Genomic DNA, 16929 nt, shown 5'->3' with positions numbered 1-16929 from the left:
GATGGTGGAGCATTTGAGGCAGGAGGGCACTTCACACAGCTCCAGTGATCTGTTGGAGATCAGGGTGAAGATGGGGGCCAGTTGGTCAGCACAGGATTTTAAACAGGCTGGTGTTATAAAATCTGGGCCTGGTGCTTTTTTCCTCTTCTGTTTCCGGAAGACCTGGCGCACCTCCTCTTCACTGAACTGAAGTGCAGGTATGGGGGAGGCGGGGGGTGGTGGAGGTGTTAATGGTGGCGTGAAGAGCAGTTCAGAGTGGGTGTGGGGGGTTTTCTCAAACCGGCAGTAAAACTCATTCAGGTCGTTTGCAAGTCGTTCATTGTCTACAGTGCTGGGGGATGGTGACTTGTAGTTTGTGATGTTTTTCAGACTTTTCCACACAGATGCTGAGTCGCTGGAAGAGAACTGACTCCTTAGTTTCTCAGAATAGTTCCTTTTTGCGACTCTGATCTCCTTTTCCAGTGTGTATTTGGCCTGCTTATACAAGGCCCTATCCCGCTTCCTGTAAGCAACCTCCTTGGCCTGACGTAGCTGTCTGAGTTTAACAGTGAACCATGGTTTGTCATTGTTGTATGTGAGTTGAGTCCTGGTAGGAATGCACACGTCTTCACAGAAACTGATATAAGATGTTACAGTCTCTGTGAGCTCATCCAGATCGTTTGCAGCAGCTTCAAAAACACTCCATTCAGTGAGGTCGAAACAGGCTTGTAGATCCCGCTCTGTTTCGTTAGTCCATCTTTTCACAGATCTTAATACAGGTTTGGCTGTTTTCAGTTTCTGCCTGTAGGTTGGAATGAGATGAATCAAACAATGGTCAGACTGTCCCAAAGCTGCTTGTTGGACGGAGCGGTATGCATCCTTTATTGTGGTATAGCAGTGATCCAATATATTACTGTCTCTTGTGGGACATGTAACATGCTGTCTATATTTTGGCAGTTCACGGGATAGTTTTGCTTTGTTAAAATCCCTGAGAATGATTAAAAGAGAGTCCGGGTGTTGTTGCTCTATCACCGTGATCTGATCAGCTAGTTTCTGTATCGCCAGGCTTGTCATACCCTTGCCCCCTGCAATCACTGATGACTATCCCTCGATCCACAAGCACACTTTCTGTAACCCCTGCTATTTAATTGCTATTTTCCTTGAATTCAGAGAATCTTTCTGTAATCTTCCTGTCATCCATAGTTTTATTGTCATGCACATACCATATGAGCACAATATTCTGCTCAGTGTGGGAAATGTGAGGCGTAGCATCACAAATTACCCTATAATATATGGCATATTCCCGTTCTTTCAAGATTGTTTTGTGTACTCTGTTGCCACACAATTCTATAAACTCATTTTGGAGTTTAAGTGGTCTTTCAACAGTGGACAATAATGAAACAAAAACTCTAAAGAGCCTAAGAAATTTCCATTGTGGACATTGCCTAAATCTTTTGTTTTACCACTGAATGCTAAGTTCCTTGATGCCAAATGCAGAGTTACATCAAGGAGCCTCTTCAAGAGAGCTTTATTTCTCTTGATTTCAGACTGTAACTTACTTTGCATCTGAACGTTGATGCCATTTGGAGCTTTTTCGGTACACTCCCAAGTTTTTCCATTTTAAGTAGCCATCCCTGTGGGCCCTGTTATTCTCGTGGTTTGGGAGTTTATCATACATACAACGCCACTTAACATCACATCTTGTACCCCTGGTTGCTATTCAGAGAACTAAGTGATATTTTCTGCCCATGAGAGAAAAGAACACATGGGATGCAAAACAGTGCATCTGCACTCTCACTATAAATTGACCAGGCCCTTTTTATCTTTTTTCTACCATTTGCTTACTGTATTTCAGGTAGTCTGGAAATGGCTTTCCTTGTGAATCATTAGGCATTTCCCTTTCTTCTCTTTGTGCCAATTTACAATGATAGTTGCTCTGTTTTTGTCACTTAATTTTGTAGGTCAGGTCACAAATCTGAGTCAGCTGACAACCAGTTGCTGCGGCTCATTACCTAAAATCTCTCTCTTATCTTCTCTCTGTTCCTTAAACTGCCAGTTCCTCTCTTCTTCCTCCTTCTCATCTGTGCTGCTGCAACTGATAATCTCTTTAGCCTCAACTGCTGTTTTAAGATCACTTTCTTTTTTTTTTTTTTTTTTCTTTTTTTATTTAAGTAGTCAAAAAACATACATTAATCAACATAACTTACAACACAACATAAATATAAACAGTGCTTTAACATTGTGTACATATAAACAAAGACAAAAAATAAAATACAATAAAATAAAATGAAGACAACATCAGTATAAGCAAAACCTGACAGCATCAGCATCATTTTGTCCAGTTATAGTTACATTTGGCTTTGGAAATAATTTGTGAAAGGACGCCACATGGCAGTGAACTTGGACCTGGAACCATTTAAACTGAGTCTTATTTTTTCCAAACTAATGAAATGCAACACATCATTGGCCCACTGTTTAAAAGAAGGGGGAAATGATTGCTTCCAATTGATTAGGATCAAGCGTCTTGCTAAGAGAGAAGTAAAGGCAATGCAGTCCAATTCACTTTGACAAATTGTTATTTTCATATACAATACCAAAGACAGCAGTTAAGGGATTTGCAAAAACATCTTTACAAAATATTCTGGAGTAAGATAAAAAAATATTTGACCAAAATACAGATAATCTGGGACATGACCAAAACATATGGGCTAATGTAGCAGGGGACTGCTTGCATCTTGTACAGATGGGGTCAACAGAGGAATACATCCTTGCCAACTTGGCCTTGGAAAGATGAAGTCTATGTACCACTTTAAATTGAATAAGGCTATGTCTAGCACAAATAGATGATCTATAGATTCTATATATAGCCTCATTCCAGTCCTCGTCTGTCAAACTAATATTCAGGTCTAGTTGCCAGGACTCTCTTTGTGTAGATCTAGAAGAAGATAATAATGATGTAAGCTTACTATATAAACCAGAAATGGTTCCACTTTGTTCTGGGTTATCAGGAAAAAGTTGATCAATAGGATTTTGTTCAGGGAGGGCAGGAAAAGAGGGAAAATTCTTGCGTGTAAAGCACCTGCAGATATCTGAAAAAGTGGGCTTTGGGAATTTTAAACTGGGATTCTAATTGGGTAAAAGACAAGAAACAGCCATCAACAAAGAGATCTTTAAATTTTAAGATGCCTTTTTCTTGCCAGAGCAAGAATGCCTGGTCATTCAATGGCTGAGAAAATCTATAATTATTGGCAACTGGGGCATAAACTGAAGCTCTCTGCCAACCGAAATATTTGCGAATTTGGGCCCAAATCTGAATACAGTTCCAAACCATTGGGTGCAATGATTGGGAGTCTAGACTTATCGGCAAAGGTGAGAAAAGAAGAGCTGAAAGTGAGGAAGGGAAGCAGGCAGATAATTCTATCTGAACCCAATCAGGCATACGATTAATGTAATATGAACTTTGCCAATAAGTCAGAGCTTTCAAGTTACAAGCCCAGTAGTATAATTCAAAATTTGGGAGTGCCATCCCCCCCTGTTCTTTAGGATTTTGCAGATATTGTAGACGCATTCTGGGGGGTTTCTTATTTCAAAGATAAGATGAAATTATCTTTTTAAATGAGAGAAAAAAGATTTCTTAATGTAAATAGGTATAGTTTGAAATAAATATAAAAATTTAGGAAGCGTATGCATTTTAATTATATTGATCCTGCCAATCAAAGAAGTGGGGAGATTAGACCATTTTTAAGGGATAAGCTAGTTTGTTCCAAGAGAGGGGTAAAGTTAAGCTTGAACAGCTTTGAGATATTTCTCGAAATAATCATACCTAAATATGTAAATTTATCAGAGGCTACTGCAAATGGGTAGTGAGAGAAAGAAGTATTTTAGGCTATGTGATTTATGGGAAGTAATTCACTCTTAGCAAGATTGAGTTTATATCCTGAAATATAACTAAAACGCTCAAGAGCGGTCATAATGTGAGGGAGAGAATTATGAGGATCTGTAATAAATAAAAGCAGGTCGTCTGCATAAAGTGACAGTTTGTGCTCTCTTTGTCCCCTAAAAATGCCCTGGATATCTGAGTTTGACCTCAGCAAAATAGCTAGGGGTTCAATCGCCACTGCAAATAATAAAGGGCACAGGGGGCATCCCTGTCTGGTTCCTCTACCCAGTTTAAAATGCTTTGAACTAGTGTTGTTTGTAATAACAGAAGAGGAGGGAGAAGCATATAGAAGTTTTACCCAATTCAAAAAATTTGGACCCAAACCAAATCTCTCAAGACAGCTGAAAAGATACCTCCTATCCACTCTATCGAAAGCTTTTTCAGCATCTAAAGATATTAAAATTTCCGGTATATGCTTATTTGAGTCAGGAGAATAAATAATATCAAATACTCTACGTATATTAAAAAAAGAAAATCGTTTCTTGATAAAACCAGTCTGATCTGGATCTATGATGGTAGGAAGAACATTCTTCAATCTCCGGGCTAGAACCTTTGCCAATATCTTACAATCAACATTGAGCAAAGATATAGGTCGAAATGAACCACAATTTAAAGGGTCTTTCCCTTTTTTAGGTAGAACAGAGATTGACGCTTGATAAAATGTTTGAGGGAGAGAGCCTATAGAAAATGATTCTTCAAACACAGCAAGTAACAACGGCATTAGTTTATCTTTAAATGTTTAAAAAAATTCTACAGTAAAGCCGTCCGGCCCAGGAGCTTTTGAATTTTGCATGTTTAAGAGCGCTTCATTTAGCTCTTCCAGCTTAAGAAATTTCTCCAGTTCTGTATTATCATCAGATAGAATGTGGGGCATTCGAATAGAATTAAAAAAAGAATCTAGTTCGTGAGAGTCGTGGTCAATTTCAGATGAATACAGAACTGTATAGAATTGTTCAAAGACAGAGTTGATTTCTAACTCGTCATTCGTGAGCTTGCCATCATCCCTACGAATAGATGTTATAATATTTGTTGTAGAATGTTGTCTTATTTGTTGAGCAAGAATTTTCCCTGATTTGTCTGAATGCTCATATAATTTGGAGCGGGATTGGAGCAGAAGTCGTTCTGTTTGTTCAGATGTTATTAGGTCAATTTCTACTTGTATCTTAGCTCTCTCTTTAAAAATTTCAGGAGATGGTTTACTTACACATTTCAGGTCTAATTGTTTAATTTGATTCATAAGATCATTTAATTGCTGGTTTCTTTTTTTCCTATTCCACGATGTATATGAAATTATTTCTCCTCTAATATACGCTTTTAAAGAATCCCAAACTGTAGATTTACTAACATCTGAAGTGTCATTGACAGATAGAAAAAAATCAATCCTACTATTAATTAAGTCTACAAAGGATGAATCAGAAAGAATATAGTTATTCAAGCGCCATGTCTTGCGAATTGGTGACTTGGGAAATGCTAGTTTTAGTACAACTGGGCTATGATCTGAGATTACAATAGATTCATATTTACAATCAGTAACAGAAGTTAGCAGCTTATCATCTAACAAAAAGTTGTCAATTCGAGAGTATGAGAGATGTACGGGAGAGAAAAAAGAGAACTGCTTCAGATTTGGATATAAGAAGCGCCAAGGATCAGAGAATTTATAGGTCTCCAAAAAAGTATTAATAAACATGGCAGATTTAGTTAGATTGAAAGACATTTTTGAAGACCGGTCTAAAGTGGGGTGAAGCACACAGTTAAAATCTCCCCCCAAAATGAATTTATGTGTGGTCAGATTGGAAAAATTGGTAAATAATTTTTTCATAAATGATACTTCATCCCAATTAGGGGCATATATATTGGCCAATATCAAGGGAACATCATATAGTGTACCTGTTATTATTACAGATCTTCCTCCTTTATCACTTTGAACATTGCTCACACAAAACGGGGTGCTTTTACTAATAAGGATTGCAGTTCCTCTGGATCTTGACTGAAAATCTGAGTGATATATTTGTCCTACCCAAGATTTTTTTTAGTTTATAATGGTCAACTGATATTAAATGTGTTTCTTGAAGAAAGGATATATCTGCCTCCAGCCTCTTTAAGTGGGAAAGGACCTTATTGCGCTTAATGATATGATTAACCCCTTTCACATTCCAGCTCACAAAGTTCACTGTAGGTAATCTGCTATGTCCCAGGTTTACCACATTGTTTAACATATGAATAACTGATGTCTTCGTTCTGAGATGTTTCTAGCAACAGTACATGATAGCACAAGTAAACATGAATAAATTTAAATATGAAATAAACACTTTGAACCCAACCCACCCCCCAAAACAGCTTCCCAAACAAGAAGCAAAAGAAAAAGAACATCCCACATGTAACTGACCTTTCGCGTTCCCAAACGCATAGGACTTCTTCCAAACGCTCAACATCTTAAAATGTCTTTTAACACGCAATTGTTGTTTTGTTTGTTTGTTTTTTTTATCTTGAAAAGAGATTTTTGTAAAACCAAACTAGACTCCAAGCCATACAAGTTTCCACTGCCCCGAGAAAAATAAAAAAATAAAATAGTAATTATTAACAAAAATAGGTTGGCTGAGTGAATATAGTGTTCAGTGAAATAAAGAATAAATAAATAAATGTAATGAAATAGTTATTATAATGATAATAAAAAATAAAAAATTAAATGTTCTGCATATAAAAAAGGCACTGTGGTAGATAACAAGAGGGTCCTGAAAAACTATTCTGTGAGGAGTATATTCATTTTTGGTTTGATATGTTGCTCGAAGTAGGCATCCGCCTCCGATGGTGACTTAAAAGAAAGTCTAGTGTTCTCAAAAGTAAACCGTAGATCTGCTGGGTGGTGAACACCGTAAGAAATTCCAGCCTGCTTAAGTTTGATTTTCACAGAGTTAAAGGCTGCTTATCTGCGGCTCAGTTCGGCGCTCATGTCAGGAAAGATATGGACCCGTGCTCCGCGAAATGTGAGCTCACCACGCTTCCTAGAAGCTTGGAGAATTTTGGCCTTATCGGAAAAATAGTGGAGACGGACAATCATTGCTCTGGGTCAGTCACCGGCCCGGGGTTTCGGAGCGAGGGCGTGGTGAGCGCGATCTAATACCACCAGTAAATCCTCACCTAATACCTCTGAGAAGAAACCAGACATGAAGTCAGTAGGCCGGCCCTTCTCCGTGTCTTCAGGTATGCCGATTATTCGCAGATTTTGGCGACGACTCCTATTCTCAAGATCTTGTTGTTGCTCTTGCAGCTTCTGTATTTGGTTTTTTAGAGTTGAAACTGTAGATTCCATTGTTTCGAGCGAGTCATGGTGGGAGTTGAGCACTGTTTCCATCTTCTCCATAGTGTCAGTCATACTGGATTGCTTAGTTTGAACGGAATGGATTTGTCCCGCTATCTCTAACTGTAGAGCATCCATTTTGGTTTTGACTTCCGAACGGAATGTTTCGACAATCAATCCGATCTCAGACCGAAAGCTTGACATTTCAGTTTTAATAGTCACTGCCATCTGGTCGCGTGAGGATATCAGTTCAGTCTTAACCAGCTGGAGAAGTGTGTTGTCCTCTAGCGAGGATTGGTCAGCGCAACTGTTGCTTGTAGCATTAGCAACGGCCTCCATGCTAGCTTGCTTTAGGTTGGGACTATCAAGCCGCGTCTGTCTTATCATCGATTTTTTCACACTTTTGCTTGCCATTTTGATACAAATCAGCTAGCTGTAGATGCAGGATATTAGTGGAGACAAAGTTGACTCTTTTCAAGGTATATTTGCGTGTAATTGGTGTTAATAAAATTAAAGATAGTGAGAGCGTAACAAAACACGACTACCTCCTCATCTTGCCGCCGGAAGTCCCAAGATCACTTTCTGTGTCCTCCCTGAAAGACTGGCTTGAGGAGCATCCTGGCTCTGAAAAATCTAAAAGATACATAATTATTTCAAAACCTGTCTGCATGGATATTGATATACTGTTTTACACTATTCTGCTTCACTATGGTATGAGTTTGACTAATCAGTTATATTACTAGAAATGGTCCCCTGGGCCAAAAAAACAAAAAATACATAGATCATGATCTTTCAAATATAGACGCGCACTCAAGCTCTCTCTCTCTCTCGAGAAAGTAAAACCGCTCACGCTTTAGACAGCCTTGTAAACAATGAGGGTAGATTCTGCTCTTCTTATTAGCTGTGTAGCTGTTCATCAAGACGACGACAAGGTTTGTTTAAGCTCAGGTCAACCATGGCTTGTTATAACATATATATATGTATATATGTGTGTATATAAATTTTTTTTCATTTGTAAATAGTTTTACTTGTAATTCGTAGATTCATTCATAATTTATATTACATTATACTACTGTTATTAACAATAAAGCAGATCTCTGGGGGCCCTTAGTGTGTGGACCCTTAGAATCATTCTAATCCCCTAACACCCCCCCCCCTTTCTAGCAGCACACCCTGTAAGTTAAATTAATTTTTGGGTGAACTATCCGTTTATGACAGGGAAATGTGGTGTTCCATTAGATCTAAGTTGCCCACTACAGTTCTAGAGAAATAAGCCCGGCAGATTTTTGTTCTAACCTAGATGAAAGCTTGCATGCCTCTATGAATAAAAAATTGGTTACAAAATTATTTAAAATTTAAATGATCCAAACCAAAATGATGTGACATAGTATGTCTTTTTCTTTACAGTGTGTAATGTTCAACTGTTTGCTCCTTCCGGACTTATTGAGAATCCGATCAAGAGTCCAGCCACTTACCCCTCTAACACCCAGAGCTGTCGTGTGTTCATTGATGCTCCTCCTGCCTTGAGAGTTCAAATCAGAGCTCTTTCTGTGCTCAACAATACTGATACAAACTCCACATACATATTGGTAAGTTGGTATGTTCCATTTTTTATATGGTTTATTTGAGAGCGTGTAAGAGGAATGTAGTGGAGCAGCGTAATTTTGGCTGGAGTTCAGAGTAGATTTTTTTGAAAGGCAGAGCATCTGGATTTTCTCTCACTCTGAACATTCTCCGGCACCACTCAATCATAAATACCATAATAACATTAAACCAAGTCTTTATGTGTTATTAATAGCTTAACAATCCATTTATAAAATAGGCCTACATAATTTACGAATCAATGAATATAGCCTTTACTGAAGAATAAGCCGAATCCTTTGCTGGATAATGTAAAATAATGTCTGATTTAATATGACATGGTTTGGAATATTTTGTCTATACTTTTAACTATTGCATTTGTTCATTCATGTGCTCATGTGGCTCAGAGAAATCACCTCAGCTGTTGCCATGCCTCACAGTCACACTCTCATCAGTCTTGATTATTAAACAGAGGCAAATGACTAATACTATAGATGGCCAGTCCTATGCTTGCTTATTTAAAAGTATTTTTGATTAGTACTCTTTAAGCTAAAGGTAATATTCATTTTAATCAGAGGTCATGACAGTTATTTTTATAACTGTTCCTCTATAATAATTTTGGTTTAGCCATGCTCATGGATTCTCATGTACACTTGATTAGAATAACATTAATATTAGTCATGGGTGAGACACCCTATCTAGGTTATCCTAGACAGAAATAACTTATTTTCCATCCAAGTACACTTGAATCAATATCAAGGATTAGCCAGATTTCTAAAGATACAGTAATTGTGTCTAAAGCTCCTTTTCAACTGGACTTTAACCTGTTACTAACCTGACGCAGAAGATGCGGTAATGAGGATACAGTCTAATCTACTTAAATGCATAATTACAGAGTAAGCAGAATGAATTCAAACATAAACATTTTTATTAGTCAGGTAAATGAGTATTATACTCTTCGGCTTGTGGGTGTCCGCATTCTTAATTATCTTGATGACTGGCTGTTACCTATTCAGGCTGACATCCATTCAGCCCTTCATCCAATACATCAATCTGCACTTCAGCTACCAACAGAGCCTTCCATTCTGAAGCAACCAGTCACAGCTCTCTTTGGTCATTATGTGGGCTATTCAATGGCCAATGAGGATTCTGCCTTTAGAAGATGCACAGGCCCACCATCCATCATTTCAGATTACAGCACCCATTTTGCTGTAATCCAACTTTTTCCTTCTAAAGCAGTGAGCTGCAGCTCCGTTCAGTAACAGTTTAAGTCCGTCCTCCATCTTTCATTAAATTTTTGACTCTCTGGCTGCTTTTAAAAGCCTATTTGCTTATTTTGGTGGAGCTCAGACTGTGATCAGACTATATGCCGAGCTTGGAGCACACCCTTTGTACTTACTATTAGTTCAATTAGATTTTATGTGAGGGTGAAGTCATGAAATTATATTTACGAACACATTTTGGTGGAGCACAATCAGACAATCAGCCAATTCATCATAGGTCAAACTCTGTTAGATAAGTAAATATCCTAACAGGGCTCGAAATTAATTATTGCATTTAAAATCAACACTACTCAAATCTAACAAGCAAAAATATATATGCATGCGTGAGGAAAACATGTCTCATCGAAATCCTGTTATCACAAGAAAATACATTTTTATAACATAATTGAGTGACCAAAAGATATACAGACCGCTCACCGGCACTGCACGCACTGCTTGACATGAATGAATCGGTTAACAATAACTGAGCTGTGTTCTCACAGGTGCTGTATGATAATGCACAGATGCTTTTGACAAATACCTTATTATTTGCATACGTCATTTTAATAGCAATACTGGCCTGATAATGCACAGATGCTTTTGACAAATACCTTATTATTTGCATCCGTCATTTTAATAGCAATACCGGTCTTTTCATGAGCTGCAATATTAGTTTAATCTTAGTCAGTGCAAGCCCTTTTGCGATGGTGTACGTGGTGTTAATTTTTAACGTTTACATATAGCTGCCACTTTTACGGCTGACAGCATCTGGCGAATAAATGAAGGATTAAACAGAACCTCTTGTGCTTAAAATGTGTAGATGTGGCAGTTACATGAAAATTCCATCCCACCAGCTTTACGGTGAATGCTTAAGTTATTTTCATAACAGACTTGAAGCCAATGGAAGTCTTTTTTCCACTCGTCGAAAAGTGTAAATGGTGGATTAAAATTCAACACATGATCAGTAATCAGATGTGCCATTATTTGTATTTTTAGGTTGTTTCTAAAACAAAATCTGTGTTATTTTTTTATTCTCTCATCTTCAGCGCTTTAGATTTTCGCGATTGTACGTTAGCTCTCCCTGTCATCTGAAGGCAGAAGGCATTGACTGTGTAATTGACGGCTGATTTTAACCAATCCATTCGCGTTCAGTTCTAGAACAGTGGGCCAATAAGAAGAGCGTGAAGGCGGGGCAAGCATTGCGGGTTTTGTTTACTGCAGCAAGTTGACATGACAACAGATTTAAACTGTTCCTGAGCACTGCGTTTCAAGTGCAAAGATGCATTCTGCGTGAATGTCTCCTAATTCCGTGCACACGGTGAACATTTTGCAGTGAAAACTGGTCACACACAATAATTTGACGCACTCGCACAAATGCTCCCAAATATATTTTGAGGTCACATAGATAAAATTTCGGGTGCATATGCGACCAAAACGGTCGCAATTTCAAGTCCTGCCTAATTACCAATTTTCCACAATTTCTACTTCATCCCAACTTCTCACCCTTAACCAATTCTTAACCCTTAACTCAAACACTTAACAAAAATAGCCTTCTTTCACCTTCATAACATTGCGCGGATTAGACCTTTTCTATCATGGCCTAATGCGCAAAGACTTATCCATGCTTTTATCACATCACGTCTTGATTTCTGTAACTGACTCTTCGGGGGCCAACCAACAAGCTCTCTTAGACGTTTACAGTATATTCAAAATTCCGCTGCACGGGTTTTGACACACAATTCCTAGCCCCACCATATCACCCCTTTACTTCAGCAACTTCACTGGCTTCCTGTTAAGTCATGTATTGATTTTAACCCTGATTTTACGTAGTGACTTACCCTGTATCAGCCACGCTTTAAACTTAAGACTAGAGGTTGTAGAGCTTTTTCGTACAGTGTGCTTAAGCTATGCAATGGTCTACCCATCAGCATCTGGAATGCCGCTTCACTGGACTGTTTTAAGAAATTTCTCAAGACTCAGCTTTTTACCGTTGCTTTTAATTTAGGTGGATTTTAGTATTTATGTCAATTTAATTATTCGATTTTATTGTTCATGTTTTATTGTCTTATTGTAGTGTCATTACAGTTTTTTATTGTTCTGCTTTGGTATTGTTTGCCTTGTGTTACTTGTAGCACTTTTGGTCTGAGAAAAGCGCACTATAAATAAAAGTATTATTATTATTATAATCATTATCCCATGCTAGGGATAGAGGAAGGTCTTTGAATTTAGATTATATGCCAAGCTCTAAGCCCATTTCCCATTGGACATCATGGCAAATACTATTGGCTTAATTATGATGTGTGTGGATGAATTAATGAAACAGAGATTAAATTGTAAATACATGTATTTACACATGATAGATATTAAGCTGACATTAATGAAAAAATAATAATAAAATTGTGCAAACACAAATACTAGTAGACATTGTATATGTGATGCCCCATGGGCTGGATACAAGCATCTTTATGCTGTCTTTTTTGTGTATTTATTTTTCTAACCCAGATTCGGGATGTGGATGCTTTAAAGACAACCTTATTTAGAGGAACACAGCTCTTCCTGTGGAGGTCTTCAGGAAGCAGGGCTGAAGTGGAATTTCATGGGGAATATCAGCAAATCAAAGGAATCTTCAGGGCAGAGTATTTGCATATTAACCCTTCTGAAGAATAACTAGTGTAATTTATATGCATGCTAGTTCATAAAGAATTTTGGACATTTAAAAATAAGCATAGTAGTTTAACTAGTATAGAGCAAAAGAATCTAAAAAGAAGACACACAGTCGGAAATGTTCTTTGTTGTTCTGTCATATAACTGATAAACAAAAATCATACAATTTACCAACTGCTTTTCTATATTTATTGTTATGAGTTTTTCACCTTTGTAAACTGACAATAATGTGCCATGTCATCTGTTAATATACCACAATAAAATTAATAACAATAATGAAGTTTATTTTGCTGTTGTTGTGAGTAATCTTAAAGGTTTTTGCCCTTCCACTGCCACTACACAACTACCACTTTAAAGGCCTTATAAAAATTAATGAAAACTATGGCTGCATTTACACAATGTACAACCCTCAGTGCTCAGAAACACCCATATACTCTCTAATTCACAAATAACTGGAAATTTAGTTTATCCAACTGACCCTTCACAATATACCCTTCTGGGAGACTGCTTTCTGCATTGCAAGTCCTATTCGAAATTTTTTTTCACAGTTTTTCATCCTAATTGCTGATGTTACGATACTATGTCTGGCTGTTCTGCTTGTCAGAGAAAGTGGCACACAGAATTTATGCATTATGTTTGTCCATATCACTTTTCAATTAAACTGCCTTTTGAAGGACTGTGGGGGAAACCAGAACACCTGGAGAAAACCCACACAGACATAGGGAGAATATGCAAACTCCACACAGAAATGCCTTCTGGCCCAGGCGGGACTCAAATCAGTGACCTTCTTGCTGCGAGGCAACCGTGCTGCCCCAAACTGCTTGCTTCCACTTTTAAAAGTGGCTCGTATTCAATATCTGCATTTACGTTACACGTCGCAAAGATGTATTGACATGGGAAAAAAAGAGCAGGCACTGACTTATAGATACAAAAAATAAAAGTGTGTTTTCTTCATTCCTGTATTGAATGTCATCACAGGGTTCAAGAGTTCACTTGAGGAGGAAGGGAGCTAGACAAGTGCCTGATTTGCTAAATTTGTTATGCATTATTTATGTCTTTGAATGGTGGGAGGAAACCAGAGAACCCGGGGGAAACCCACGCGGACACGGGGAGAATATATAAACTCCTCACAGAAACTACCACCAGTCTGACGGGGACCAGGGCCGGCATGTTCTTGCTGTGGAGCTAACAGTGCTAACCACTGGACTGCCGTGCCGCCCGATCTATGAAAAAAGGAGGAGAATGGGGAGGAAGGGGGTTTCTTCCAGATGAAGATAAATGTGGACTGAAGACTGCGGTTATTTTTAGTAACTTAGGAATCATTTTTAGTAACATTGGGAGATCATGATTAGCTAATGCGGGTCCGGCTGTGGTAAATCCTAAGCACATGATCCTCTTGAAATTGGATTATAAATAAACTTCACTTCAAGAGTTCACACTTAGCTGATGATCTATCATAAGCTTGTTTGCCATGCTGTCCCAGGAGAGAGCCCCTTAAGCAAGAGAAGAGAGAGAAGTTTGGAGCAGGGTGTTAGAGGCTGAAAGCGTAAGGTGAGCAAAGCATCAGAAGCACTCAATGTTGGAAGGGGGAGGTGAGGAAAAGCTGGAGAAAAAAGGAACACCTACAAACGTTATAAATATGTATATGTATAGTTGAAACTCACAGTGGCTCATGCGGGAGTCGGGGCTGTTGTGGCGTATCACCTTGTGGAGGTCAAGGAGAGGACAATAAACCCCTGCGGGAGGTAGCTGGGATGAGACTCTTGCGAGAATAGGGGGGGAACCTAAGAGGCAGAGAACTTCTTTAAGGTGTTTTTGGAACCAGAAACGGTTACGTCGTCAGTAAAAAGGGGGGCTAATGGGTTAGCTTCATGAGATCTCCTTGAATCTATATATGCTAGGGGGGTTTGGAAAGGGCGGGTGGGGGAGGGCATGTTGAAAATGTAAATAAAGTGTCCTTCATCGAATAGATCTGTTTTGCTTTGTTTGATAAGGAAAGAAATGGTTTCCTTATCTTGCAAAGTTAGATCTAAAATAGTGGGGTGGAGCAAAGGGTTAAATTAGGATGTAACTGTTAATTCGGAGCATCTGAGGAAGCCGAAGTAGGCTAGGGTGAACATAGCATCTAAGGTGCGGGCTGTGTGGGAGGAAATGTAACCTTTGCGTAGGATGTGAATGCATAAGGAAAGAATGTAGACTGTGATGGGTTGTCTAGAATCGGGGGTAGTGGGGTGTTTTTTTTAATGCCATTAATAAAGAGCAAGGTTTGCGAATTAGTCAGAAAAGGACCAGTGGATTAATTTTCTGAAAAAATTGGATCTAAGCAGGTTCAATCAAAATCGGGAAAAATCGGGGAAATGTAGTTGATTGAGGATGTGAAAATGTTTGAATGTATTCCATGCTGTGAGGTATAAATGGAGGGTTCTGGGGGCTACTGCATTTAAGATGAGAGATAGGGAGGTTTGGCGGAGTAGGTAAAGGGAGTGGTTTATGGCAATATCATTTCTGAATAGTGGTTTATGGCAATATCATTTTCTGAATAGGGACAAGCGTTGGGATGGGGGTCCGCCTCCAAGGCCAATAGCCAGAATTTCTGAAAAGAAAAACGAGAAAGACAGTAAGCAATTTTTTATATATATTTTTTGCAATCAGGTACATGTTCAGTAGTAATGATAATTTTTTTTTTAGTTTTTTTTAGCAGATATCCAGATGAGGCGTCTTAAAAATGGAATTAGTGATGGGGAGTGGAAACGCCCTTTATTCATGCAGTGCACAGTAGCTTTGTTATCGCAATGAATAAGAATGCTAAATTTGGATCATTCATCCCCCCACAGGATGGCTGCTGCGACTATTGGGTAAAGTTCGAAGATGGCTGAAGAGCATTGGTTTTTTGGAATGGAAATCAATTGGGGTGGTCATGTAGCGGCAAATCAATGCCCTTAATAGAAATCTCAGAAACCAACTGACGGGGCAGCGAGGGATGCTATGAAGTCGCTGTAGAAAAAGGAACAGCCGTTCCATTGCTTAAGGAAGGAGATCCATAAGCTGAGTTCTTCGCGACTGGATTTAAATCGTGAACTGGTGGAGAGTTGAAGGAGATGAGTAATGAATGGGTGGCCTTGAGGAATGATGCGCATGGCAAAATTAAGATGGCAAAGAATAGATAGGAGTTCTCGTTTTGTGCATGTATGTTTTTCTAGGAATATTTGGGATAGAGAAATGGTTCGGTCGCTTTTCTCTTTAGGACGGGATGCTTTGAATTTATGTGAGTCTAGGTTAATCCACAGAAATTCAATTGAAGTACAGGGTCCCGAAGTTTTTTCCTCTGTGAGAGGAATTCCTTGATTAGCGAAAACCTGTTTGGGTGGTCACTAGGTGTTTAGCCGGAGCTGAAGATGGGGGAGAGATTATGAGAAAATCGTCTAGAAGGTGAATGAGGTGCGGGATTTCGTAATTATTATACAAAATCCAGCATAAGGCTTCTGACATCATGTTGAATATTTTTGGGCTACTTTTGCATCCGAAGGTTAGTCAGACTGCAAAATAGAATTGGGAATGCTAATGAATGCCAAAAAGGTGCCAGAAATCTGCGTGGATTGGCAAGATTTTAAAGGTGGAGGAAATGTCTACTTTGGCTAGTCAGGCGTTGTGACAGGCTATTTTGATGAGAGAGATAGCTTGCTCAATGTCGTGGTAGTTAAGCCACGAATATTTGTCTAATTGGATAGTGCTGTTAATGCTAGGAAAAACAGAATTGTGTGGGGACGAAAGATCAATTATTAGGCATTTTTTGCAAGAAAATTTTTGAGTTGCGATGCCTATGGGGCTAATGCGTGACACATTTAAGGGAGGTGCAGTGAATGGTGCGATCATGAAGTTATTGTCGATATATTTTTTTAATAAGATAATCGATGATTTCAGGTTTAGTGGTAGCAGACTGCAGATTAGGACAAACGAGATTAAGAGAAGGGAGAGCTGAAATGCCTGAGTGGTATCCGTGGGTTAGACCTGAAATGAGAAAATCTGAAAAGTTAGTATCAGGGTGAGAACGTAATTCTAGAGCAAAGTGCAAGGAGCAAGGTGAGGAATATTTACAGGGGTCAACAGGTAATTTAAAAAAAAATTCTTTATTGTTTGCTCTAAGGACTTGGCAGATCATTTTGGCGTGGGCGCCACCACAGTAGGAACACAGGTGGAGGTATCTG

General features: G+C 38.7%; 1 protein-coding gene across 3 annotated transcripts in view; it reads left to right on the top strand.

Annotated features, from left to right (window-relative positions):
* The window catches only part of adamts13 (ADAM metallopeptidase with thrombospondin type 1 motif, 13), a 75793-nt gene extending 62784 nt beyond the window's left edge, over nt 1-13009 (top strand). For 2 of the 3 annotated variants that reach the window (XM_056463177.1, XM_056463176.1), the window contains 2 exons: nt 8625-8806; nt 12563-13009. In XM_056463177.1, the coding sequence (XP_056319152.1) occupies nt 8625-8806; nt 12563-12727 (347 nt within the window). In that variant the 3' untranslated portion in view covers nt 12728-13009. The remainder of the gene's footprint in view (nt 1-8624; nt 8807-12562) is intronic. The other variant, XM_056463179.1, reaches the window with a different exon arrangement.
* Nucleotides 13010-16929: the final 3920 nt, after the last annotated feature.

The sequence above is a fragment of the Danio aesculapii genome, chromosome 8, assembly GCF_903798145.1.
Source record: "Danio aesculapii chromosome 8, fDanAes4.1, whole genome shotgun sequence".
NCBI classification, from domain to species: Eukaryota; Metazoa; Chordata; class Actinopteri; order Cypriniformes; family Danionidae; genus Danio; species Danio aesculapii.
The sequence above is the reverse complement of the archived record's forward strand: the minus strand, read 5'-3'. Positions and strand labels throughout refer to the sequence as shown.